Source organism: Stegostoma tigrinum, chromosome 15 (genome assembly GCF_030684315.1).
Source record: "Stegostoma tigrinum isolate sSteTig4 chromosome 15, sSteTig4.hap1, whole genome shotgun sequence".
In the NCBI taxonomy this organism is placed as follows: Eukaryota; Metazoa; Chordata; class Chondrichthyes; order Orectolobiformes; family Stegostomatidae; genus Stegostoma; species Stegostoma tigrinum.
In genome coordinates this window covers 35,396,287-35,422,954 of record NC_081368.1, presented here as the reverse complement: position 1 = coordinate 35,422,954, position 26,668 = coordinate 35,396,287, and the positions used below count along the sequence as shown (strand labels likewise).

General features: G+C 40.8%; 1 protein-coding gene across 9 annotated transcripts in view; it reads left to right on the top strand.

Moving 5' to 3' along the window:
* si:ch211-200p22.4 (phosphatidylinositol-binding clathrin assembly protein) overlaps positions 1–20,912 on the top strand; it is a 132,593-nt gene extending 111,681 nt beyond the window's left edge. For all 9 annotated transcript variants that reach the window (XM_048544735.2, XM_048544736.2, XM_048544740.2 and 6 more), the window contains 5 exons: positions 4,243–4,273; positions 9,822–9,939; positions 14,151–14,207; positions 15,764–15,868; positions 16,001–20,912. In XM_048544735.2, coding sequence (XP_048400692.1) covers positions 4,243–4,273; positions 9,822–9,939; positions 14,151–14,207; positions 15,764–15,868; positions 16,001–16,015 — 326 coding nt within the window. In that variant the 3' untranslated portion in view covers positions 16,016–20,912. The remainder of the gene's footprint in view (positions 1–4,242; positions 4,274–9,821; positions 9,940–14,150; positions 14,208–15,763; positions 15,869–16,000) is intronic.
* Positions 20,913–26,668: the final 5,756 nt, after the last annotated feature.

The window sequence follows — 26,668 nt, the reverse complement described above, 5'->3', positions numbered from 1 at the left end:
TGTGTCATCTACATAACGGATCCACAGTTTGAGTTGAATGTGGGGGAATGTGGTGTGTTCTTTGCATGACCGCTTCTGCGATGAGCCCTGAGATGGGTGACCCCATTGATGTACTATAGATCAGTTTGGATATTTGACCATGAAAGATGAAGTGTGTGGTGAGGCAGAGGTCTAGTAATTATAGTATGTTGCCCTTGCTGATGGAGCTGCTGGTCAGCATTGCAATTTCCTCTAGTAATGTGGCCACTGTTTCTTTTGGCTTGTGGGATATCAGTTGATGTGAATAAAGCTGTGACGTCAAAGGATATCATCATCTTTTCGTTGCTGATTTTTATGTTCTTGAGGGTATCAAGGAATTCTTGGGTTGAGTGGATAGAACGGGGTGATCCGTCTACTAGATGTTTCAACCTCTGTAGATCCTTGGCTAACTTGTGTTGCTGGTAGGGAAACAATGGGTCTGAGAGGGATGTCTAGTTTATGTACTTTAGGCAGTTCATAGAAGCGGGGTGGGGGCGGTGGGTGGGTGCGTTTGTGCCTTCTGGTTTCATTCTCATGAAGCCTGTCTTGGTTATCTGCCCTGCTTTCAGGGGCATGGTTCTCCACCCATATTTCAATCAACAAACATATAGAATTGGACCCCTTATGTAAACTCATACAGATCAAAACCGGAAGTGACAGTACTCGTCATAGCAGACCGGACATTATAAATTCCAAGCCAAGTAGAATAACATCGCCTCATTGGAGGCTCCACTAATGATGTCACCTAGCATGGTGACGAAACATCTGAACAAAAACAAGCCAGCTCGGCGACCAAGTCAACACCTCACTAGTCCTTCTATTCCATTGATTTTAATTTTGTGAACCATCATTTCACGTGATATGTATATTTTAAGAAAGAGTCAGCAATATAAGTGACCCCTGTTATATTCCCTTTCTCAATTTTCCATCTTTATTTTCTTTAAGAAAAAACATCTGTCATTTGGTAAATTTCTGAATTTTGCATCTGTCTTCCTCCTTTTTTCCTTTCCCTTTTTTCTCCTTTCTTTCCTTTCTCCCTCACTTTTTCTCTCCCTCACCCCCCTCTCCCTCACCCCCCCCCCCCCCCCCCCCCGCCCCCCGCCCCCATACTTTCCACTTCCCTTTGGTGAGAAGAACCTGTGATTAGAGGAACAGAACTTCAGTATTTCCTTTCATTCCACTTAAAGGGGAAGCCTTTCTCCCATTCGTCGCCCCAGTGAGTGAATTTTTGCCAGCGGTTTGGGAATTTCCAGGGCAGATGCATCTGCCACCATGAACACAGCAGGCCAAGCAGCATCTTGGGAGAACAAAAGCTGACGTTTCGGGCCTAGACCCTTCATCTGAGACTCTGATGGGTCTAGGCCCGAAACGTCAGCTTTTGTGCTCCTGAGATGCTGCTTGGCCTGCTGTGTTCATCCAGCTCCAGACTTTGTTATCTGGATTCTCCAGCATCTGCAGTTCCCATTACCACTGCATCTGCCACCATGTTGTATTTTGAACCTGCTCCCAAATGCCCAGCCCACATGTAGCCACAGATCATTTAATAAGTGCTATAATCTTCTGACTCTTGCACTGCAATTACTTTGCTGTTTTGCATTACAATGGGTGCATAATTCCTTGTTCACCCCCACTTCCTTTAGCAACCGTTGATGAAAATTTACTAAGCTAGATGGGTTTTCTTTTGAATGTGACCAGCCTTTTTGGTACGTTGTGCATGTAACCTTCACAATCTCTACTGCCTCTACTTCCTGTTTCTACTCTGTATTCTCTTCTTTTGTAAACCTCAATACAAAATAACTCATTAAAAGTTCTAACTTTGCTGTACTCCTCAATACCTGTTATTCACTTTGATCTAATAGGACTCGCTGTGCCTATTACTACCTATTTATTATTGACAATCTTTTTGAGTATTTTGGATTCCTTTTAATGTTACATGTCATTCAATTCTGCCAGCATTATTTCCCTCATCTCTTCCTTCAATGTAATGTGTTTGACCTGGCTCTCTCCTCCTGAAGAATTCACCCGGTGGTGGATTCCTTTTGCAAGTTTGTTTAAGCTGTAAGCGATTTCATCGTTTGTGGTATCCTCTCCCAACTAACAGTCCAATGCGAAATCAGTACGGGCACTTACTAAACTGGCAGATCATGTTGATGCTTGAGGGAACTTCTGCACTGCAGAGTTTGACATAAATGGACCATGAAGCATGCTGAATAAGATTTCAGTATTTGTCTCCAATTGGGAAAGGACTGCATCTGACTGGCCAAAGAAAAGTAGTCCGCAATTCAGAAGCTTGCAATTCTCCTTGTGCCTTTTGCTGTTGCTTCTTTGTGGCAAACGTGACCTGCTTGTCTAAGTCGAATTTTCTAAAGGTTGGTCTCCATCTTATTAAGACCAACGTGGTGAATGACCTCTTTGTGATTTTTCTCCTGGTGTTGAATTCTCAAAAAATTGTAATGTCTTTGGAACACCTTCAAGACTAGATTTGATGTCTGTTCAGACCAAGAATTCTGTGCAGTACAGCTGGTTAGTAAGGCAGATTACTTGGTAGCGTCCATGTTAATCTTCAGCTTAATGCCATGCTGCTTCCAGATGTAATCGTGGACAAAAATTCAATCATGGAACTGTTTTTTCTCCCCTTCGGCATTTGGGAAAGGGAGATCAAACTGCAGACTGGCATCATAGTTTGTAGCAAGATCTAAGACTATGGTGAGTTCTTGAAGAACTTGCCCAACAAGCAACATTTTTCTTTTTGGTTCATCATGTTCTGTCTTTGTTGGGATATCCCCTCTTAATTTTCTGTCCTTCTTCACCAAACAACCCTGATTTTGTTTCTTTTGCCCTGGCCTTTGTTGGAAAGAATCTAGCCTGTATCAAAACATAATCTTAACCATTTGTCTGTCACTCTCTTTTTAATGTCGTTCTCGAGTGCTTTGTGAAGAATTATGGAGGAGTGAGTGTGTATTTTTAGCTTTTGATCATTTGACTCCCTGTTCCTGTGCTGGTGAAGCTTTCAATTAATCCTGCTCCCCTGTTCTTGTCTCTTAACTCTGTCAATGTTCTTTCTTTAAGTATTTATCTAATCCGCTCCTTGAAAGTTATTATTGAATCTCCTTTCAGTTCTCTGTGGAAAAACATAAAGCACTATGTTCGCGTAAAGGCACTTGCACATGAGGCCACACAGCAGTCTGGAATAAACCGTGGCATAAGAATAAATAGGTTGTTCTCAATTTCATTCATCAGGAGAAGAACACAGATTAATTCCAAAAATAAATTTCCCATGGACAAATACGTTGTGGCTTGAGACGACCAATACAAAGGAATTTGAAAGGGAACATTGCTCAGAAAGTATAAGTAATTGACTGTACGGCAGAGGAAATAAGTGTAAACTGTACTCATTATTGATTCCTGAAATGAAGTATCTCGAAGAGTATGTTTTCCATTTATGAATTGGAGAAAAGTTTCAGAGAACAAGTAGTCAGATACCACAGCTTTTTTCTAGCATAACATTCCAATGAACTGAATTGGTTAGTCAACAATATTTAATGTGAAAAAGAACTATCAGAATATCCCAGAGATAGTAGGAACTGCTGATGCTGGAGAATGAGATAACACTGAAGATCACTGACCTCACATTTTGAGGTCAATGACCTATTCATCAGAACTGGTTCATCATGCTACTTGATCTACAGTGTCCTGAAGAAGGGTCCTGACCCGAAACATCAACCTTTGCTGCTTGGCCCGCTGTGTTCATCCAGCTTCACACCATGTTATCAGACTATCCCAATGTATTTCACAGTCACTGAATTTACTTTCTGAAGTATAGTCAGTGTTTTAATTCTGACAAATGTGCCAGCCAATTTTTTTATAGCAAAATCCCGTAAACAACAACGGGCTTATACAAAATTGAAATGCTGTAGATTCTAGAATGTGAAATTAAAACCAAGATGCTTAAAAAGAAACACACTGACCTATTTGAGGAAATTTGTATTAATTCACATTTTGAAGTCGGTGACCTTTTCATCAGAAATGGTTCATCATGATACTTGATCTGTAGTGTTCTGTTGCTGTACCATAATTGTTTCACAGAATGAATCTGCATTTTTTTTGTTCTTATTAAAATACTTTTCTAATCTGTTAGCTTTTTTTTACAGTCTCTATTCTGTGATGCTAATTGAATGGGCAGTTGGCTATTGATGCTCCAGTGACTCTTTTTTTTTCCTTCAGATTTGAATTTCGTCGGAACTCCATTGAAAAGGTAAAGACTTCAGTTGTTTAGCAATGCTAATGGCTCAGAAAATGTAATTTAACTGGAAAGGATCATGAGAAAAGGGGATAATACGAGGCACAGGGTTGGTTTGATTGTTCTCATTATCTCCAACTTCACCTGCCAAGCACATTTAATCTCCGATTTCTATTTTGACTTCTTGCTTTCCTACAATAGAAACTTAATCAGGGACTGAGGGTTTGGTGAACTTCAGTTCCCTTTCAGCATGAAAGATAAAAAGGAACTGGTAAAGTGGAACTTGCCGCAACGACATATTCCAGCATATCGTTAACCCCATCTCTCCCTTGCACCAATCATTCTTCTGCCATCTATGAACCACCCCCCTTCCGTACTGGTAAATATTGTAGATCCCATGCTTTTTAGTGGGACAACGGTCTTTCCAGTTGAGGAATATGTGGATGTCCCCTCTCTGATCCATACATGTGTTTGGATGTCACCTATATTTTCCTTCAATGAAATGTGTTTTCAAGTCTGATCAAATGAAAAAGAATCCCTTTGATTTTTAATTTCAAGTACGATGAAAAGTGAAATATTGAAGTACCATCTTGGGAGTATCATCTCTCATGTGAATATTTGTGTTTTTTTTGGGTCATTGGAAACCTGGAAATACATGTTAGGTGGAGAGATAATGGGAACTGCAGATGCTGGAGATACCAAGATAATAAAATGCGAGGCTGGATGAACACAGCAGGCCAAGCAGCATCTCAGGAGCACAAAAGCTGACGTTTCGGGCCTAGACCCTTCATCAGAGAGGGGGATGGGGGGAGGGAACTGGAATAAATAGGGAGAGAGGGAGAGGCGGACCGAAGATGGAGAGTACTTCACCAACACCTTCCACCCCAACCTTCAGTTCACCTGGGCCATCTCCAGCACATCCCTCACCTTCCTGGACCTCTCCGTCTCCATCTCAGGCAACCAGCTTGTAACTGATGTCCATTTCAAGCCCACCGACTCCCACAGCTACCTAGAATACACCTCCTCCCACCCACCCTCCTGCAAAAATTCCATCCCCTATTCCCAATTCCTCCGCCTCCGCCGCATCTGCTCCCACGATAAGACATTCCACTCCCGCACATCCCAGATGTCCAAGTTCTTTAAGGACCGCAACTTCCCCCCCACGGTGATCGAGAACGCCCTTGACCGCGTCTCCCGCATTTCCCGCGACACATCCCTCACACCCCGCCCCCGCCACAACCGCCCCAAGAGGATCCCCCTCGTTCTCACACACCACCCTACCAACCTCCGGATACAACGTATTATCCTCCGACACTTCCGCCATTTACAATCCGACCCCACCACCCAAGACATTTTTCCATCCCCTCCCCTGTCTGCTTTCCGGAGAGACCACTCTCTCCGTGACTCCCTTGTTCGCTCCACACTGCCCTCCAACCCCACCACACCCGGCACCTTCCCCTGCAACCGCAGGAAATGTTACACTTGCCCCCACACCAAGCAGAGGTTCACCTGCACATCTGCCAATGTGGTATACTGCATCCACTGTACCCGGTGTGGCTTCCTCTACATTGGGGAAACCAAGCGGAGGCTTGGGGACCGCTTTGCAGAACACCTCCGCTCAGTTCGCAACAAACAACTGCACCTCCCAGTTGCAAACCATTTCCACTCCCCCTCCCATTCTCTTGATGACATGTCCATCATGGGCCTCCTGCACTGCCACAATGATGCCACCCGAAGGTTGCAGGAACAGCGACTCATATTCCGCCTGGGAACCCTGCAGCCATATGGTATCAATGTGGACTTCACCAGTTTCAAAATCTCCCCTTCCCCTACTGCATCCCTAAACCAGCCCAGTTCATCCCCTCCCCCCACTGCACCACACAACCAGCCCAGCTCTTCCCCCCCACCCACTACATCCCAAAACCAGTCCAACCTGTCTCTGCCTCCCTAACCGGTTCTTCCTTTCACCCATCCCTTCCTCCCACCCCAAGCCGCACCCCCCGCTACCTACTAACCTCATCCCACCTCCTTGACCTGTCCGTCTTCCCTGGACTGACCTATCCCCTCCCTACCTCCCCACCTACACTCTCTCCACCTATCTTCTTTACTCTCCATCTTCAGTCCGCCTCTCCCTCTCTCCCTATTTATTCCAGTTCCCTCCCCCCATCCCCCTCTCTGATGAAGGGTCTAGGCCCGAAACGTCAGCTTTTGTGCTCCTGAGATGCTGCTTGGCCTGCTGTGTTCATCCAGCCTCGCATTTTAATACATGTTAGGTGTTTGTGTACATAACTGGATTTCCTCAACTATATTTTTCACTGGCACATTTTCTCTTCTGGTTTTAATTATCAATAAAGTTGGCTGTCTAGTTGAGCAGAAATATTGCAAAACCACTTCAGTCAGGTTTTATTTTTGTTCCTGAGATATGGGAATTGCTAAGAAGTGAGTTTTGAGAAGATTTGAAGCTCAGGTTGAGGTTCTGGATGTGAGTTTGCTCGTTGGGCTGGAAGGTTTGTTTTCAGACATTTCGTCACCATTCTAGGTAACATCATCAGTGAGCCTCCGGTGAAGCGCTGGTGTTATGTCCCTCTTTCTATTTATCTGTTTAGGTTTCCTTGGGTTGGTGATGTCATTTCCTGTTCTTTTTCTCAGAGGGTGGTAGATTGGCTCCATATCAATGTGTTTGTTGATTGAGTTCCAGTTGGAATGCCATGCTTCTAGAAATTCTCGTGCGTGTCTCTGTTTGGCTTGTCCTAGGATGGATGTGTTGTCCCAATCAAAGTGGTGTCCTTCCTCATCTGTATGTAAGGATACTGGTGATAGTGGGTCATGTCCTTTTGTGGCTAGTTGATGTTAGTGTAACCTGCTGGCTGGCTTTCTGCCTGATTGTCACAGTTCTTGCAAACACTACATTGGACAAACAGGCAGAAAGCCAGCCAGCAGGATACACTAACATCAACTAGCCACAAAAGGACATGACCCACTATCACCAGTATCCTTACTTACAGATGAGGAAGGACACCACTTTGATTGGGACAACACATCCATTCTAGGACAAGCCAAACAGAGACACACACGAGAATTCCTAGAAGCCTGGCATTCCAACCGAAACTCCATCAACAAACCCATTAAATTGGAGCCCATCTTCCATCCTCTGAGAAAAAGAACAGGAAATGACATCACCAATGCAAGAAATGACACCACCAACCCAAGGAAACCTAACCAGATAAATAGAAAGCGGGACATAATACCAGCGCTTCGTCAGAGGCTCACTGATGATGTTACCTAGAATGGTGATGAAACGAATGAAAATGAACCTTCCAGCTCAGCAAGCAAACTCATATCCATTGCTAACGAGTATTTATTGCCCATTCATAAATGCTCTTGTGATGATGGTCATGAGCTGCCGCCTTAAGTTTTTGCAGCCCTCATGATGCTTTTAGAGAGGATGTTCCAGAATTTTCATCGAGTGACATGAAAGAGTAGCAACAAATTTCAAAGTAAGTTTATGCGTGACTGAGGAGATCAGGTGGTGATGTTCCCATTTGCCTATCAGGGTTTTTTGGTGGTGATTTGAATAGGGTACTGTTGAAGAAATGTTGGCTACACTGATCCACTGTGCACTGGTGGTAGTGAATGTTTAATGTGTTGTATGGGGTGTAAAGTGAGCTACTGTGTCTTGAATGGAAACAAGTTTAGGTGTTGTTTGAGCTGTACGCTAAATCACAAAATTGTCGCAGCGCAGAACAAAGCCAGTTAGCCCATTATGTTTGCACTTGACATTCAAGGGAACATTTCAGTTAGTGCCTCACCTAGTTGTCTCATCCAGGAACTGAAGTGTATTCTGCCACATCCAGACTTGTGCCTTAAAACTAATGGGCTTTGTGGGATCGGGAGGTGAATTACCAGCTGCAGAATTTTCAACTTCTAATCTGATCAAGTACCCACAGCATTTGTGCAGTTAAGCCAGTTAGGTTTCTAACCTATGGTAATTCCTAGGATTTTGGTGGCCTTTCAGTAACAGTAGTGCCATGAATGTCCTGTGTGCTGGAGATGGCCACTACTTGGCACTTATGTGGAATGTATGTTACTTGCATCTTTCAGCTCTGGGCCATGAATTGCATTGTTTTTTAAGGAATTCCAAAATGTTGCACTCTGCAGTCATCAGTGAACATGCTTACTTGGAGCCAAGTAGCTATGTAACTTAGATTAAGCAGTTAATAACTTAGCTTGATAAACGGATTTGACATCATTATCATTCCCTAATACTTTGCACCTCCAACAGGTGAAGTTGTTATTCAGAGTTTCAAGATCTGTAATTGTTTATTTGTTCTCATAACCAAATGGTTGGTAATGCATCATAGCAGGCATTAATCCAATTCTATTTCTTTATTTTTATAAAGAATTAGCTCTTAGATTAAGTTTAGTAGGACAATGTACATGCAACAGTTAGCTTACTTGAAGGTTACTGACGTAATGCTATGTCTCATGTCAGCTATTTGTCACTAACCTAATAATCAATTGTAGGGGCTTTGGCAAAGATATTGTGCCTGATGGTACTGCCTCCAGAATACACCAGTTACAAGTTTTTTTTTCTAATTCCTGAACAGCTTTTCCCTTTTTATTTTTATAAGTACATAAATCTACCCAGATGCTGCTTCATGGATTTTGTCCACTTGCTGAAGAAAGTTTCAATTCCTTAAATTGCCCAAAATATTCCCTCAAAGCTGCATGCCAGTCATGGCATTGTCTTCTGGTTCCAGAGTTTGCTGCCACGCATGGACTTTGGAGGTCTGTGCAGCTAGTCAGAAAATTAGAGGGAATGCTGGTGCCCCCAACAAGAAATAGAGGAACACAAACTGTAGCAAATGGCCACAACAGTAAACATTCGCTTTCAGGACCACAGGATGCAACAAATAGAGAGGCGTTGCTGCCAGTATTTGAGGCATTAATGAGACCACACCTAAGATATTGCATACAATCACTTGAGGAAGGAGGTAGTTGTATTGGAAGAGATTCACTAGATTGATTCCAGATGAGAGATTTATCTTCTAAGATTGAGCAGTTAAAGTTTGTACTTTTTTTTTTTGGCATTTACAAGAATGAGAGAGGATCTAATGGAGAGATGTAAGATGCAAAAGAAATTGACAAAGTAGATGTAGTGAGGGTGTTGCTTTGTGCGGCAATCCAGAACGAGGGGTCATAGTTTTAGGATAAGGGATAGCAATTTAAAACAGATGAGGAGAAATTACTTCTCTCAAAAGGTCATGAATATGTTTCCGTGTGTGGTGGACTGTGGGCCATTTAATAAATTTACAGAGGAAATAGACAAATTTTTAATTAGCAATAGGTTGAAGGTTTTTGAAGAGCAGGAAGAAAGTGGAGTTGAGGCTGAGATGAGTTCAGTCATGATCGTATTGTATGATGGAGCAGGCTTAAAGTGCTGATTGCTATTGCAGCTCTGAGTTCAGATGTAAATAGTGTGATGTCAACTATTGATAGGAGTGAAAGCCATCTCTGGTTTATTTTCTTGTAAAAACTGATCTTCTATTTTATTCTGTCTTAGAATGGATCAGCAGTGGACCCAGAGTGGGGAAAGGAAATTAACAGGAGGAACAAACTGGCAGCCAAAGACTACTACATCAACATCCTGGACTGCAATGCCAATGAATGTCCCACCAATGGTATGTATTGCACTTCATGAATGTATGTTTTGTAACTGAAATATTGAAAGCAACCCGCATACTTTGAATTAAGCAAGTGCACATTTCTAGTAACAGTAACTAGTGTTTGTGTATGGAACTAAAACAAAGTTGCTGGAAAAGCTCAGCAGATCTGGCAGTATCTGTGGAGGAGAAAACAGTTAATGTTCTGAGGAAGGGTCACCAGACCTGAAACAAGTGTTTTATAGTTTTAGTGATCTTGATTTGCATTCACTTAAAAATAGTGCCTGATAGGAGTACACAGGTTTGTATCATCCAGAACCACATAAATATCAGTCATAAGCTGGGTATTTTGTGCAGAACTGATTGAATCTTGAAATCTGGCTTTTATGACTGACTGACTGATTTCTGATTGTAGTCTCGTATTCACGCTTCTGCCAAGTATCTTGAGCTTAACAGGAAGGAGGAGTTACAACTGTCACAAGTTGTGCAGTGGATTTCCCAAATGTTGCTAGATTTCTATCCAAAGGTACATTGGTGGTGACACCATGCCGTGATGGTTGTCGGATCCGGAGCAAACCCGGCTTGATTCAACACCAGTTTAATTTTTGCATTTTGATTACCTTGGTGGCCAGTCACTGAACATATCCACATAAGGCTGCCAAGGTACTTTAGTAAAAGAATGTAAGTGTATAAAAAGCAGAAAGAAAGTTTCAGCGATACTAGGAACTGCAGATGCTGGAAAATCTGAGATAACAAGGGGTAGAGCTGGATGAACGCAGCAGGCTGAGCAGGAGAGCAGATGTTTCGGGCCTAGACCCTTCTTCAGAAAAGAGTCAGCCCTTTCTTTTTGGACATTCATCACCAGGAAAGTATCTTCATTTTTAGGTTTTCTTTGTCAAATCTTAAGTGACTCACTAAATCTTTTAACTGTTCAAAGGGTAGACTTTTAAATCCTCAGAAGTAACCTGCCCTAATTCTGCTAGGAACATACTGACATAGAATACAGATATTACTGCAGCTGTGGAAACTCAGTCTCTTCTAGTTTTATTTTTTAAATGGTTTCAAAGTGACAGTTTACCCAATATAATTCTGTTTATGTCTTCTGTGGGTACAAATCGCAGACACAAGCCTCAAATGATTACAAGCCATCCAAATGAGATTTCCCAATCTGCTCGCTAATTACAGATGGGATACCCAAAATCATTCAAACTGTCTGCTGAGGAGAGCTACTTTGTTCACCTACCCCTTTGGTTGGTCACAGCAAGGTTAACTTTAAAATTATCCCTTCCCTTGGATACTTTTCTCCCACACCAAATTCATTCCTGTTGAAGAAGCCTATTTAACTAGGCAGAGGCAGTAATGCAGAGACTGGAACAAACAGCTCTGCCAATCATCCAACCCAAACTTTGGGTCGGCTACATGGATGACACCTTTGTCATCACTAAACAAAACAAATTAGAGGAAACCTTCAAGACCATCAATAATACCCTTTACTGGCATAACATTCACAAAAGAGGAGGAAAACAACAATAAACTGCCATTCCTAGATGTCACAGTAGAGCGAACAGTCAATGGGGAACTTCAAACCAGCGTCTACAGGAAAACAACACATACGGACCAAATACTGAACTACAGGAGCAACCATCCCAACACCCACAAACGAAGCTGCATTAGAACATTGTTCCAACGAGCCACCACACACTGCAGCACAGAGGAACTACGCAGAGCAGAGGAAAATCACCTATACAGCGTATTCAAAAAGAATGGGTACCCTATGAACACAGTCCACCGATTCCTCAGCAATAAACCCAAACAAACAGACAAAACGGGCCCAGAAACCATAACCACTCTCCCCTACATCAAAGACATTTCCGAAATGACTGCCAGACTACTCGGACCTCTTGGCATCAGGGTAGCCCACAAACCCACCAACACACTTAAACAGCAGCTAATGAACTTAAAAGACCCTATATAGACAACAAACAAAACAAACGTCCTCTACAAAATACCTTGCGAGAACTGTGACAAACACTACATTGGACAAACTGGCAGAAAGCTAGCCACAAAACGACATGACCCACTATCACTCGTATCCTTACACACAGATGAGGAAGGACGCCACTTTGATTGGGACAACACATCCATCCTAGGACAAGCCAAACAGAGACACGCACGAGAATTCCTAGAAGTATGGCATTCCAACTGGAATTCCATCAACAAGCACATTGATTTGGAGCCAATCTACCATCCCCTGAGAAAAAGAACAGGAAATGACATCACAAACCCAAGGACACCTAACCAGATAAATAGAAAGCGGGACATAACACCAGCGCTTTTTTGGAGGCTCACTGATGATGTTACCTAGAATGGTGACGAAACGTCTGAAAACTAACCTTCCAGCACAGCGAGCAAACTGTCATCCAGAACTTCAACCTGAGCTACAAATCTTCTCAAAACTCGCTAGTTCATTCTACACATGAACCACACTTTTTTTTTAAAAAGGATATGAGAGGCAACTTTCTTTTTAAGACTTTCTCCTCTCACCTCAAAAAAATTATGTATATATGCCCCTTTGTTTTGAACTCACCTCCCCTAGGAAAAGACCCTTGCTTTCACCTTATCAATGTTCCTCATGATTTTATAAACCTATTTAAGGTCACCCCTTAACTTCCCCACACACCAGTGAAAAATGTCCCAGCCCATTTTTAAAATTCAAACCCTCCATTCCCAGCAACATCCTAGTAAATCTTTTCTGAATTGTTTCCAATTTACACAGTACTCCAAAATAGGCCTTACTAACATCCTGTACAACCTCCATATAACATCCCAATTCCTAGATTCAATCGTCAAGCAATGAAGGTAAGTGTGCTGAATGCCTCCTTAACCACGTGGTCTATCTCTGCAAATTTCAAAGAATTACGCACCTGAACTCCCAGGTTTCTGTGTTCTACAACACTACCCAGAGCCCTACCATTAATTGTATACATCCTGCCCTTATTTGTTTCACCAGAATGCAATACCTTGCATTTGCCCACATTAAACTCGATCAGCCACTCCTCAGCCAGTTGACCCAACTGAACAAGATCACTTTGTGATCATAAATGACGTCCTTCACTGTCCACTGTGACACCAATTTTGGTGTCATCATAAGCTTACTAACCATGCCTCCTGTATTTTCATACAAATCATTTTATATAAATCTCCATGAATCTTGATCTGTCACTGACTCTAAATTGGCAGGCTGGTCGTCTGAGTATAAATTTCCCCTAATGAAGCCATCATCACCATCACCAGTCCCCACCATAAACACTATTTCTTAGCCACCAACTCATATCTTTCTCCCTATAGCAATTATCTCAATTATACCAGAGTGCTTGCAACTGTTGTGAATTCTGATTCCAAGATAGATTTCTAACTACATATCAAAACTTACACTAAGATCACCGCAATACATTTTCCTGATTTTGCCCCTATTTCAGCTCTATTGCTGGTACAAACCTCTACAATGCTTGAATTATTTAAAGATTAAACCATTTCCAAAACAACCCCAGGCATCTTCTCTGTTTCACTTTCTGCATGGTCATTCAAACCACTGTCCCTATCTTAACACCCAGCAATCCTGTTCATCCATCATTCTTGTGACTGACCTATGTTTGGCTCCTGGTTTAAGTAAACAATTCAGTTTTAGAAGTCTCATCCTGTTTCAAATCCCTGAATGATCGCACCCTTTCTGATCCCTTTTCTCTCCTCTAGCCCTACAATCTTTTAACATATGTGTTTCTCATTCTAGCTTCTTAGGCATCCCTGATTTTAATTAAAAACAAAATCCTAAACATGTGGAGATCAGAAATAAAAACAGAAAATGCTGGAGAAACGTGGCTGATCTGGCAATGTTTGTGGAGAGCGCAATAAAGTTGATGTTTTGAGTCCAGTATGATTTTTCTGATTTTAATAGCTCCACAGTTGTTGTCCATGTCTTCAGTTTTCAAGGCTATAAGCACTGGAATTCCCTTCATTTAGTTCTCCCCTTCTGTTTCCTCCTTTTTAAGATGGATTTTAAAGCATATATACCTTGACTCGTATCTTCAGTTGTTCACTGTCAAATTGTGATCTGTCTTCTAAGCCCGTCATTGAGGCACAAATGAGGAATCAAATCCGTTTTTTTAAAAGTAATTTCATGTAGTACAAGCCTCTGTGATCTTTTTAGCTAATGTTTTATTGCAATGCAGGGACCAGCTCCAATGCCTTTCCCAGTGTCAACATCTCAAGTGCCTGTATATGGAATGGTAAGTAACTAACTTGTACCGTTAATTGCACTTAATTCTTCTCCTGAAAATGGTCTATTATGTCAGAGTATTACCTCATGGCTTTTAATTAGATATCTTTTTTTACTCCTCCTTTTGACTTACCACACGGATTTCCTGGCCAAGAAATGTTATGTAAATGAGAAGTGGGAAACCCTTCTCTTTTTGAAAATCATTCCCTCCTCAGCCATCCCAAAGGCCACTGATGCTAACAGTGTACCAACACTGCCTTGACTGAAACCAGATTGAATTTGAGATCTCTATTAACTGTGTAACTCAGCATTGCACCTTGAAGTAAATGTGCTGACTGAGTAATTGTGGAGCCTCCAATGCATCCTATTGAGTATATGTAGTTTGCTTTTTTAAGAAAGTATTTGGAGTAATCTGCCACGTTGGAAGCAAATACAAGTTTTATGTAAACTGGGCAAAGATTACCCTTCTGTTCACGAGCTTGACTTGAGTGCAGCCATTGCAGCTATTCTGTTTTTGTAGATTAATTCATAGGATGTGGACATCGTTGGCTAAGCCAGCATTTATTGCCCAAAGCCAGCATTTATTGCCCCAACTGTAATTCCCCAACGTGCAAGTAAGAGTCAAGTACATTGCTGTGGGTCTGAAGTCACATATAGGCCAGACCAGATATGAATGGCAGATCTCCTTCCCTGAAGGACTTTGGAAAACCCAGTTGGTTCACTACTGTCCTTCTAGTTAATCTCCAATTGTATTCCACCTGCACTGGAAGAAAAATCAAATTAATTTCAGCAAATTAAAATATTAAATTGTGTTGCTAGTAACAACATTGCTTATTTAATGTAGACACAGTGTAGATGGTCGTCAGTCCTTCCTGTAATTTCTTTTAATGATACCTGAGGCTCCACTGAAAATCCTGTGACATTTTATTTATGTCATTGCTATATATTGATCAAATGATGCATCTGCAAGTTTAGTTTAATGCACACTTTTTTTGCTTTTCTCAAACTATCTTTTTTATTCTTTCATGGCATGTGGATGTTGCTAGTTTGACCAACACTTGTTGCCCATCTGTAATAGTCCCTAAGAAAATGATTGGAAAGCTGGTGTTTTTGAACCAGTACAATCCTATGTGAGACAATTTTCAGTGTCACAATTTCATAATGGACTGCTGGTGGTCTGCATGCACTAATTAAGTAGTTTGACAACACTTCTTAACATTTTAAAGTACAGCATTAGTGCCATCATGCAAGTCTTCTCCCTGTGAATTTTGTTACCTTCAAGTTTGGTTTCCCTTGTCATTCAGGTAACCCTATAAACTATCACTGTTTTGGGAACTCTTAAATTTAGCTCTGTAAATTTTCATTAGTTCTTTGCAGCGTTGCATTTATTTTGGAGGTGGTGTAAAAACAAAATGGCAGGAATAAAAATGTGTTTCTTCACATCCAGTCTCTGTGCAGTGTGTACACACTCCTTTCATGTCTATTACTATTGGTGTGAAAGTTGCAAAGATCATTGGTCATTTAGCTTTTAGTTGGCTAATTTTGGTTTATTAATATTACTCCCAGGTACCTGCAGTAGGAACATTGCCTGTGGTACCGCAGCACCCAATGATGTATCCTCAGCCTGTTATGAGAGCAACTAACCCTTTTGCACCAGTTAATGGAGCTCAGGTAGTTGTTAAACTGTTTGTATTGTGTGAGCCTTTTTCTGCAAGTGAACAAGATAAAAACAAAATTGTATACCTTTAGTTTCCTCTCAATAGGAAAATTTTGTTTTATTAATATCCCTCTCCATTCTCTCAGTTGCAGTTCATGTAGAGACAGCAAACTGCATCAACACAAGGTTCTATAAGCACCAAATACCTGGATGAAGACAGATGAATATGTCCAAGACACAAGGCTTATTCATCATTTAAAACTGTAACCGAACTTGCAATATAGTACTGATTTCCAATATAAGTTCTAATCAAATGCAAAGCCTGTTCTGTGGAAAAAAATGCTGAGAAGAATATAGTCCAATCTGTCTTTGGTCATTGACCTAATGAACTGGCATGAATAGATGTCAATATTTATTGACCTCTTCAGTGCAGCTTCTTTTCTTTGCTGAACGTAACTGAAGCTATTCTTGATTTTTAACAGCAGGAACATGAGTGGATGCACGAAAAATAAATATCAGCAATTGAACAGAAACCTGCAAAAGAAGTGCAAAATCATAGCTCAGCCTGGTTCAGATAGTTTCAAATTGATCATAAATTCTATCTGAACTCTTGGAAAGGGTTTTAACTTTCAACTTGCTGTTGGTTAAAGATTTCGCTTCAAAACTTTCAAAATGAAAATCCTCCTAACAGTCCTGTCTACTTCCCATCCTCTTCTGACCAGGTGCATTATATTACATGTTTTTTGTCTGGCAACAGTTACTGGGTTATCATATTGCTTTGCTATGCAGAATGTAAGTTTATTTTTTTGCAATTAGTGAAAAGAAAAATGACTTTTTTTAATACTCGTGTTATGGGGTGTTTATTTTGAACAATTTCGAATCATGAAGCAGCTAGCATTTTTTTTAAGTTATAGTCACCAATCCATCTCACTATTCAGGATTAAATCAGAGAAATGGACTGTTGTTGAATTGACACAATCTGGTTAAAGGAAGGTAGGGGGCATTATATAAATTCCACTTTAACCACTAAATGGTAGATCTCAGATGTAGTCAAATTAGGGGTGATCTGTTTTGATTACAGCTAAACTTGGCTTTTCCAATCACATTGCAATCTATCAGGTTTAGCATGATCGGCGTGAGATGCAGTAGATGTGCTTGCTCGTAACAGGTTGTATTCAATATGCAAGTTGAATATATCATGTGCATATGAAGCTACTGACCCTAAGGTGCACATGCATTTCTGGATGTGTACATTTCTTCAAAATAGCTACTCCTTCCCCTTTTATCACTTACTGAAAAGAAGTTAATGTAGTGACTATGACTGCAAAAACCATGACTGAATAATGTGGGTTTCCTTATTTCGTACATCCCACTAACAAAATTGAAGATATTTGTGATACTGAAACCTGTTACCTGTTGACTTCAGTAAAGTTGCAAATAAAATGAAAAGGTTCAATTCTAATATATTTTTTAAATCAACACCCTTTTCCAACTCCACACACAGTTTTTGGAGCTGTTGCACAGTTTAACTAGCTTAGTTTGCAAAGCATTTTTACATGTTTTTGATTTTTGAGACTGGTTTTTTTCTTGCAAGCTAGCTACACCTCTAAAAGGCCAACTGAGCAATGGTCACCAAACATTCGAAGTGCAGGAATGTTGTTTTGAGAGAATTGACCCACCAAAAGCAGACTAAGCAATCCCAGCACTGATGCGGTATCCTGGAAAACTATAGGAAAGCTAAGGTCAATCTAATAACATGGATGTTAAATGTGAATGAACCTTGCATTGCAATATAATATTTTGTTACTGATCTGCACGTCTTTAGGGATGTATTTGGTCTTATTGAACTCTTTACCCGCGCCAAAATCCTGATCATTCTTTAAAGTAATACATTTCAGAAAAGTTAACGGGCAACCTGTGACTTTAATGGGTGGTTTATGAGTAACTCTGGGAAAATTGTCTTCTTTCACCCTCCCACAAAGTATTGAAACAGTGACAACCAGCAAATTTTTAACCATACACCTTATGATGTTCACCTGCCCGTAATCCTCAAGAAGTTTTTTAAACTTGCAAAAGCAATCCTTGTTGCACTGTTTGGTGCTTTACATATAAGATGACAAATATATTCAGCAAAGAACACTGTTGATACTATAGGTTGGACTGTGAATGTTGTATAAATCTCTGCCAATACAAAATTGTCCATATGTAGCTGGTTACAATTTCTTAATAAACTTCTGTTGAAATATGTGAATTTTGGTGTACATATAGCACAGCTCTTCCTCGTTAACTTGTGGCGGTAACCCAAGAAGATTTGTACAAATTTATCTGTTAATTTAAATTGTTGAATGTTGTGACAAATCAGGAAAACTACATTTGTCCTATGCAGTTATTTTTGAGGATAATCTAATGTCAGTTTTCCCGTCTAAACCTAATATTTATAATTTAATTGCAGACTCTGAAACCTTCATAACGGGCAATTTAATATCATTAAGACGATCATGTTTTTGATTTTTACTTATAGTTCACTTGTGCCAGATATTTTAACTGAATTTTATTTTTCTTCATTTACACACAATTTAAAAATATACCTTTAGTACAGTTTAATGAGGTTAGGGAGAAGAGGGGAACAGGAGAATGTACACTGTTTTTGTGCCAAAAGCCTTTGTTTGTTCTAGGTGTTCATCTAAATGTACAAAGTTTGAAGTATTGTAGAATTTTTCAAAGTACTTTTTTTAAATTAAACAAAGCGAAGGTTTGTTCAAATTTCATTTGAGATCTAGATTATTTATCCACAAAGCACCCATCAAATGTTTCAGGCTTTGAAAAGTATTCTGATTATTACATTTATGCAGATTTATATAATGCTAGGCATGCAAAACAACCCCTTGTTTAGCACAGCACTTTGGGCTAAACTTTATACGCAAGAAAATCCTCCTTTCTAAAACAAATATAAAACGACTATATTTTTGTTTGTATTGTATTTGAATAATTCAAGAGATGCTGTTCATGTAAAAAGTAAATTGTCCAAGTGATTCATTTTTTAAATTGCTTTCAGCTGTCTCTGTCATGAAATAATTATATACTGCTGCTTTTGTCCCCACTCCACCTCAATAACTCTGATAAAAGTAATGGTATGATTTTCAGTAAAAAAAAATAGCTCAACTTAATGTAAATCACAGCCAGGGTCTTTGGTTTAGCTAATGAGAGAACTGTCGTGCATTTCTTTCATTTTTTTTACCTGAACCTTTGGAAAAAGTAGGAGGGAGGAGCTGCAGTAGACAAAGACAAAAATACCAAGAAGCAGAACACCTGTCTCTTGAGTGAAACTTGTGTAAGTCAAGTGATTGTTAGGTTTTTATCTGTCATACTTCCTGTAATTTGCACTTCATGTTACAAAATGTTCTGCAGTGACCAGAGTCATAGTTTATCACACCCTGTTGAACTGTGCTGGAATGCACCATGAAATTATTACAAGATTGACCTATAAGGCTGAGCTGCTCTGCATTATGAAAATATACAATTAAAACGGTCAATGTTATCTTGCATAAAAGGGGAAGATGTTGGAAGCACTCAGTAAAATGGAACATGCCATAGTTTCAGACTTCGCACTTCCCTTCATACTTCTGAACTTATTTATCGGGAAAGAAACATCAATGTTGGCTACTTGAGATTAAGAGTTGAAAAGTTTCTGATTAGAATGCACAGTGTTATATAATCAAAGTTTGCACAAGTAATTTTTTTAATGGGGGATTTAGAATCAGTGACAAATTTTAGGAATCCTCATTTTCTAGTGATGATATTCCAGGTGTCGTAGATATACAAGTGCAAAACCCATTAACTCAGAAAGATTCAGTAGAACCCTACTCAACTTGCTGGCAGCATAGGCCAACAAAACTTAAGTTTGTGGTCGGTTTTCTATATTGCCAAATACCATAGCTCCTTCCTATTTTCCTACCCTACACCTTATTGCATTGTACTTAGTGCTTTGACTTCATGACTTAAAGGTCGGTTTATTAAGTTGCAGTATGCTTGGTGACCTATTTCCTGGTGTTCAAACCATTTTTGTCAGCCAATAATTTTATTTTCAGCTAATGTAAGCAACATTGCATCAACCCATCAAAGTTGGCGGAAAGTTGGGAGCCACCAAGTATATTCTCTCAATTGTATACAAATGTGCCAATGCAGTAAGCAGTTAAGAGTATGTTGTATGGAAAGTTTGTTTCCTTGCTACCTCCAAAATGGAATTAATTGACTCAGCTGCAATAATTTCTTCAGGTTTTGATTTGCGTGGGAATTCCTTGAAAAGCTCTTGTCTGCATATGTTTTTCAAAAGAATCCTTTTCAAATTCAAGTGTAGTTAAAGCACATTGGCTTGCTGCCATTTTTTGTGAACCAATACAAGCGTAAAATTGTAGAGGTAACACTTAAACCTTCTACACTGTGTAGGAATCTTGTTTCTTCAGATTCTGGCCACATGCTAGAATTGAAATGCTTCCCACAATACATTCAATTTAAGAAGTCAACATAACTCAAGGACTTGTAAACAAGTAAAATGCTGACAACATTTCCTTCACACTATAAACTACCTTCTTCTATCATTTAACTGGCTTGTTGCAAACATTTAGTGCATATTGCTTCACTTAATAAAATCTTACAACATTTCAGTGTATCATTGTGGTAAAATAAGCAAAGGGCAGTTACCCTAGATTTTAGTGTTTTTTTAGAAGCAGGCGTTGAACTGAATAAATAATTACAGCACTGTGGATCGGTGCTACTTTGTAAATAAGTGCTGGAGTTTTCTTTGTTTTTGGGTAGTTTGTGCTGTGAGGGGAACAAAAATAACTATCTCTGAATTGCAACAAATAAAAATTACCCTGTTGTATTGCATTTCTGCAGATTATATTTTTGAGTAATTGAAATCTGTATATGTTATCATTTATACATTTGCGGTAATTAGTAAACTTAGAGAAACAGCAACTTTCATCAGGGTTGTATTTGATTCTGAAATCATTGTATGGGCAAGTGCATTATTGCATAATAAAGGAAATGTATGAAAAAGTTGCTTGTGGTTTTTCAAATATTGGCAATCTTAAATGTGTAGATACATTTTTTTAAGAAAAGAATTGCATTGAGAGTTGTCCTTTGAAATGTGTAATTCACCTACAAATGATAAGTTACATTTATCTTTAATGTAGTAAAAAAAGTCCTCAGACACTTCAAGAGCATGTGCAAAAATTCTGATGCAGAGTGGTATTTGGATAGATGAGAAAAAGCATAGTCAATGAGGTAAGCTATAAGATGTTACTTAGTAGAACAGTGTATGGAGGAATTTCCAGATTTTAGAGCCTAGACTGCTGAAGACACAGTCACCCATGAAGGAACAATGAAAACAGGAGATCTTCAAGAAGCTGGAATTAAACAAGTGCAATGATCTTGAAGCGTTGTCAGATCAGAGGATGCCTCGGATGGGGGACAGCATTAGGCAGACTGGGAGCTACTTTGGGCAGCAAGCATATGTGTGATGGTTGAACAGAACTTGCTGCAAGTTAGGACATAGACTGAAGTGTTGAAGCCATGTTTGAACTCTTCTAGATTGTGCAGAACTGTACCACATTGATACAGCTGTGTTAAAATTCTACATAATTAAGCTCAGTTTATACTTAACCTCCATGTTCACAAGCTGAAAATGTGCAAGGAACAGTTGGCTCATTACTTTTCCTTGTTATGCCTTGACATCTCTGAAGTCCATTCATAGATATTTAGTGAAAACAGTGTTAAAATTGGCTATGGCACTTAGAATATAGAATACCCTTTTATTGTCACACATTCTTCATTGTAGGAGTACGGTGAAAAGCTTTTACAATGTCTGAGATAGCAAGAACTACAGATACTGGAGTCGGAGACAACACGGTATAGAGTCGGAGGAACACGGCAGGCCAGGCTGCATCAGAGGAGCAGGAAAGTTGAAGTTTCAGTTTAGGACCCTTCTTCAGAAATGGGGAGGGGTAAGGAAGCTGGGAAATAGATAGAGAGGAGGGTTGGGGCTGTGGAAGGAAGGTGGGATGGAGATAGGTGAGTGCAACTAGGGAGTGATGGGGAGTTGTTGGGACAGAAGATGGATATGTTGTTTCATGTCAAGGAGGTGGGGATGAGAGGGATGTTTGAATGTGGGATGAGACCGGGGGTGGGGAGATTTTAAAACAGGTGAATTCTGTGTTTTGGCCATCAAGTTGTAGGATCCCGAAGCAGAATATGAGGTGTTGCTCCTACAGTTTGCATGTGGTGGTGTTAAAACACTGGAGAAGGCCCATGATGGACACTTCACCCAAGGAGTGGAATGGGGAGTTATACTGGTTGGCAACTGAAAGGTGTTGTTTGTTGCGTACAGAGCGCAGATGCTTTACGAGACAGTCCCGGAGTCTCTGCTTTGTCTCACCAATGTAGAGGAGGTCACGTTGGGAACAGTGAATACAGTAAACCAAGTTTACAGATCTACAAGTAAAGCCCTGTTGGATGTGAAACGTTTGCTTTTGGCTTTTGGGCCCTGGATGGAGGTATAGGGACAGGTGTAGCACCACCTGCGGTTGCGGGGAAAGGTGCTGGGTGAGGTGGGGTTAGTGGGGAGTGTGAAGCAGACGAGGGAATCGTGGAATGAATAACCCCTATGAAGGGCTGATAAGGGTGGGGAGGGAAATATATCTTTGGTTGTAGGGTCAGAGAACTTTTCCTTTATTCATTAATGGGATGGGGCATTGCTGGCTGGGCAGCATTTATTGCCCAGAGGACAGTTCAGAGTCAACCACATTGCTGTGGGTCGAGAGTCGCATGTAGGCCAGACCAGGTAAGGATGGCAGGTTCCTTCACTAAAGGACATTAGTGAACCAGGTAAATTGTTTTATTCCCCCAACAAGTGATAATGGATTCGTGGTCATTAGATTCTTAATTCTAGATATGTTATTGAATTCAAGTTCCATCATATGCTGTGGTATGATTCAAACCCAGGTCCCCAGAATGTTATCCAGGTCTCTGGATTAACAATCCAGTGATAATACCACTAGACTAGAATGCTACGCTGAATGTGGAGGTTGGTGGGGTGGTGTGTGACAACCAGGGGGATTGTGTCTTTATTCTTGGTGAGGGCAGAAAAGCGGGAAATGCAAGAGATGTGGTTGAGGATATTTTTGATCACTGGGTGGGGGCTGGCATGGGTGGTGAGTTGTGGTCCTTGAAATAAGAGGACATCTGAAATCTCCAGGAGCTGAACGTGTCATGTTTGGAGGTGGTACAGTCATCCATATAGTGGAGGAAGAGGTGGGAAATGGTACCAGTGTAACAGCAGAAAAGAGACTGTTCCACATACCCTATGAAGAGGCAGGCATAGCCTGGACCCATGTGGGTGCCCTCATCCCATGTCCTCCTTGACCTGACGCAACTCGTCCATCTTCTTCCCCACCTATCCACCCTACCCTTCCCACCTGCATCTAACCTATCACCATCCCACCTACCTTGCCCCAGCCCCACCATCCTCCCTCCTTGATCTGAAACAACCTATCCACTTTCTCTCCCACATATAAGCCACAGTGACTGAATAATCCCTACCTGCATTCACCTATCATCATCCCACCTACCTTCCCTAGCCCCACCTCTCTTGTCTCTTAATTTCCCAGCTCCCTTCCCCTATCTGAAGAAGGGTCTTGATCCGAAGTGTCAACTTTCCTGCTCCTTTTTACAATGTCCGCCTTATGGTAACATCTTACATACAACTATCTTGGTATAATTCTTGGGTACAGCAGCAGAATAAGAGTAATTGCATTACTTTACAGAGTTGAAAAATTAAGTTTTTAAAAATAGGCTATAATGAAAGGTAGGAAGCTTCAAATAGCTGTTACAGTGTAGCAGGTCACTACAGGGTTGCTGTCCAACTGCCTGCGCCAGATCCCATTCCAAAAGCCGTTCTCGCTCCACTCCAAGCCCTAGTCGGTTGCATACCAGACTGCCATCTCTCCCCCCCCCCCCCCCCCCCCCCCCCCCGGCCCTGGTATCTGCCAGGACTCGCTGCCTATATAGTGCTCCCAGGGCTCGCCGCTCCAGGATTTGCTTCTGGTGCTAAGGGGAGAGAAGAAGAAAACAAAGAAAAATAAAAACAGTCGGAGCAGGGGAGCTCCGGCAGCAGCGTCCTATGCCAGTACTTGCATTTATTGGGGGAAAAGCTATGCAAAATTACTTACAGCTATTTTTCTAATTAGCTATTGACCTGCTGAAGTACTCCCTCCATGAATTTTAAGATTTTGCAACTGACTTTTACTCCGTCTTCTAACCACCACCACACGCCCACCACCTCCTCTCCAACCGTGGCAGCTTTGCTCTCTCACATACAACCACAGGCGCTTTAATTTCTGATGCTCATCTTGGTCAATTGCCCATCTGTAGATCTTTACCAAGCACATCAAGTAGTCTGGCCACTCTACCCCCTACCACCAGGTATGCCATTATTACATAAAATGCTGCTACTTTCTACATTATCAGAAGGTTATACACTGTTCTCCCTCACCCTGCCTCCAAGCTTCACTTCCAAGTGGAAGCAGCTCATGCATGTGACTGCTAAGAAAGGGGCCATCTATTCAGCTGCTTCCACTGATATCCCCATTCCCACAAGTTGCAGCTTTGAACTTGCATCTTTCTCCAGTTTCTTTAATCTTGCCGAGTTCACCTTTTCCATGAGGCTTACCTGTTGTTCCAATGCCTCATTTTTTAAAAAAAAAATGCTGTCCATGCAGGTCAGTGTCTGCCTTGCTTGATATCCAACAAAAGTTCTCCTTCATACTGTATTTGGCTTCAAAAATGGCATCCTCATCCCATAGAAAACAAAATGTTGTGCATTTATCTCTTTGGAGATCATTTCTTCCAGGATCTGAAAGCATCAGCTTTGAGCTTGATGCTTATAAACTGACATTGGACAGGAACAGACTAATGCAATAACAAAAACAGAAGTTGCTGGAAAAGCAGCATCTGTGAAGGAAAAATCAGTTAACGTTTCGGGTCCAGTGATCCTTGGAACACTTCAATAGCTGGCTAGTTTGATTTCTCCTGTGCAGCCACTTGGCAAACTTTGATAACTATGTGTAGAGCTGGATGAACACAGCAGGCCAAGCAGCATCTTAGGAGCAGAAAAGCTGACGTTTCGGGCAATTTTTGCTTGTGTATCATATGCACCATATCTTGTTATCAACTTGCTGCTGACGTGCTTTTTTAAAAAATGGACCAGCGACACCACACTGAGTCCCTATACCAAATATGGTACCTTTGTCCAGTCGTTATTTGCGTAATGGAACATGTGGCTAAGTTAGTTTAAAAGTTAAATGGAATAATGTAATCTAGAAAGGGTTTGGGTGGCCTCTCCCCAAAGTGTGTGTGAATATTGTGACCTCCAAGAGCTTTACTGGAGCTAACCAAACATTGTTTTGATTTAGAGATAACAAGATGTGAAGCTGGATGAACACAACAGGCCAAGCAGCATCAGAGGAGCAGGAAAGTTGACATTTTGGGTCAAGGCCCGAATTCTGAAGAAGGGTCTCGATCTGAAACGTTAACTTTCCTGCTCCTCTGATGCTGCTTGGCCTGCTGTGTTTATCCAGCTTCACACCTTGTTGTCTCAGATTCTTCGGCATCGGCAGTTCCTACTCTGTGTAATTATTTTGATTTATCTGTTTTTTTTTTAGTTTCACAATTTGAGATTGTGAAGCCAAATTGTATCTTACTAATGTGGTACCTACACCCAGCAGGCTCATCTTCAGTATGGTATTTTACTTTTCAGAGTTAAATTTGCAGGACGTGATGGTTTGCTGTAAAATGCAAGAGTTACACTCCTTCCTATCCTGCCTCAGCTTCTTGGGGTATACAAATAACAGGATAGAAACAGCTGTTAAAACAATATCTTCTTAGTACAAAAGAGAAGGCAGGATCACCAGCAATAGATATGATTTCAAGTAAAGAGATTATAATCTCAAATTGGCCAACTAAATGAAGGTTATAAAGTGCCTTATTTAAATGTGAAATACTGTTTCTTGATCTCGCGCTGGGCTTCATCAGAAAGAGTAAGAAGCCAAAGAAGGGAAGATAAGATTTAGCGTGGAGTGGAGAATTAAAATGACATTGACCTGATATTCAGGATTGCATTTTTAAATTAAACTGTGTTCTACCCAGCAACTACATAATTTGTGTTTGATCGCTCACTGTGAAGGTGACAATGTCATAAAGTATAATAAACCTGAGGGAAGTACAACCAAATCACTTTTAATTTGGAATGATAGCGGCCTTGCCTGGTGCGGAGAAAGTGAAATGGAAACTGTTGCCTCTCCTGTACTTGTAGTGGGAGGGGGAGGTTGTCCTAGCTGATTGAACAGTGTGCTAGGATGTTTCAGAAGTTCCAGTCCTTCTGAAAAGCTGAAAGAGGAGGGGAAGATATGTTTGATGACATCATTTTAGATGTGACAGAAATGATGAGTACAGTGAATATAGAAGTTGGTCCTAAGAATTGGGGAAGTGGTGAGAACAGAAGATAGAACTGGGCTAGTGAGACAGAGATGGGGTTACACAAATACTGTTCTATGTTCTATGTTCTAAAGACAGAAGATTCTGCAAGTTCTCAAGTGAGGGGGACATCCGTGCAGAAAGAAACGCAATATTTCATGTCTGTGCCTTTCATCGGACTATATTGGGAGGACTGGTCTGGATTATTGTGTTCTTGGAACAGATGCAGTAGGGATAGAGGAGCTGGGAAGATAGAATAAAGTCCTGAGAAGCAATGGGATGGG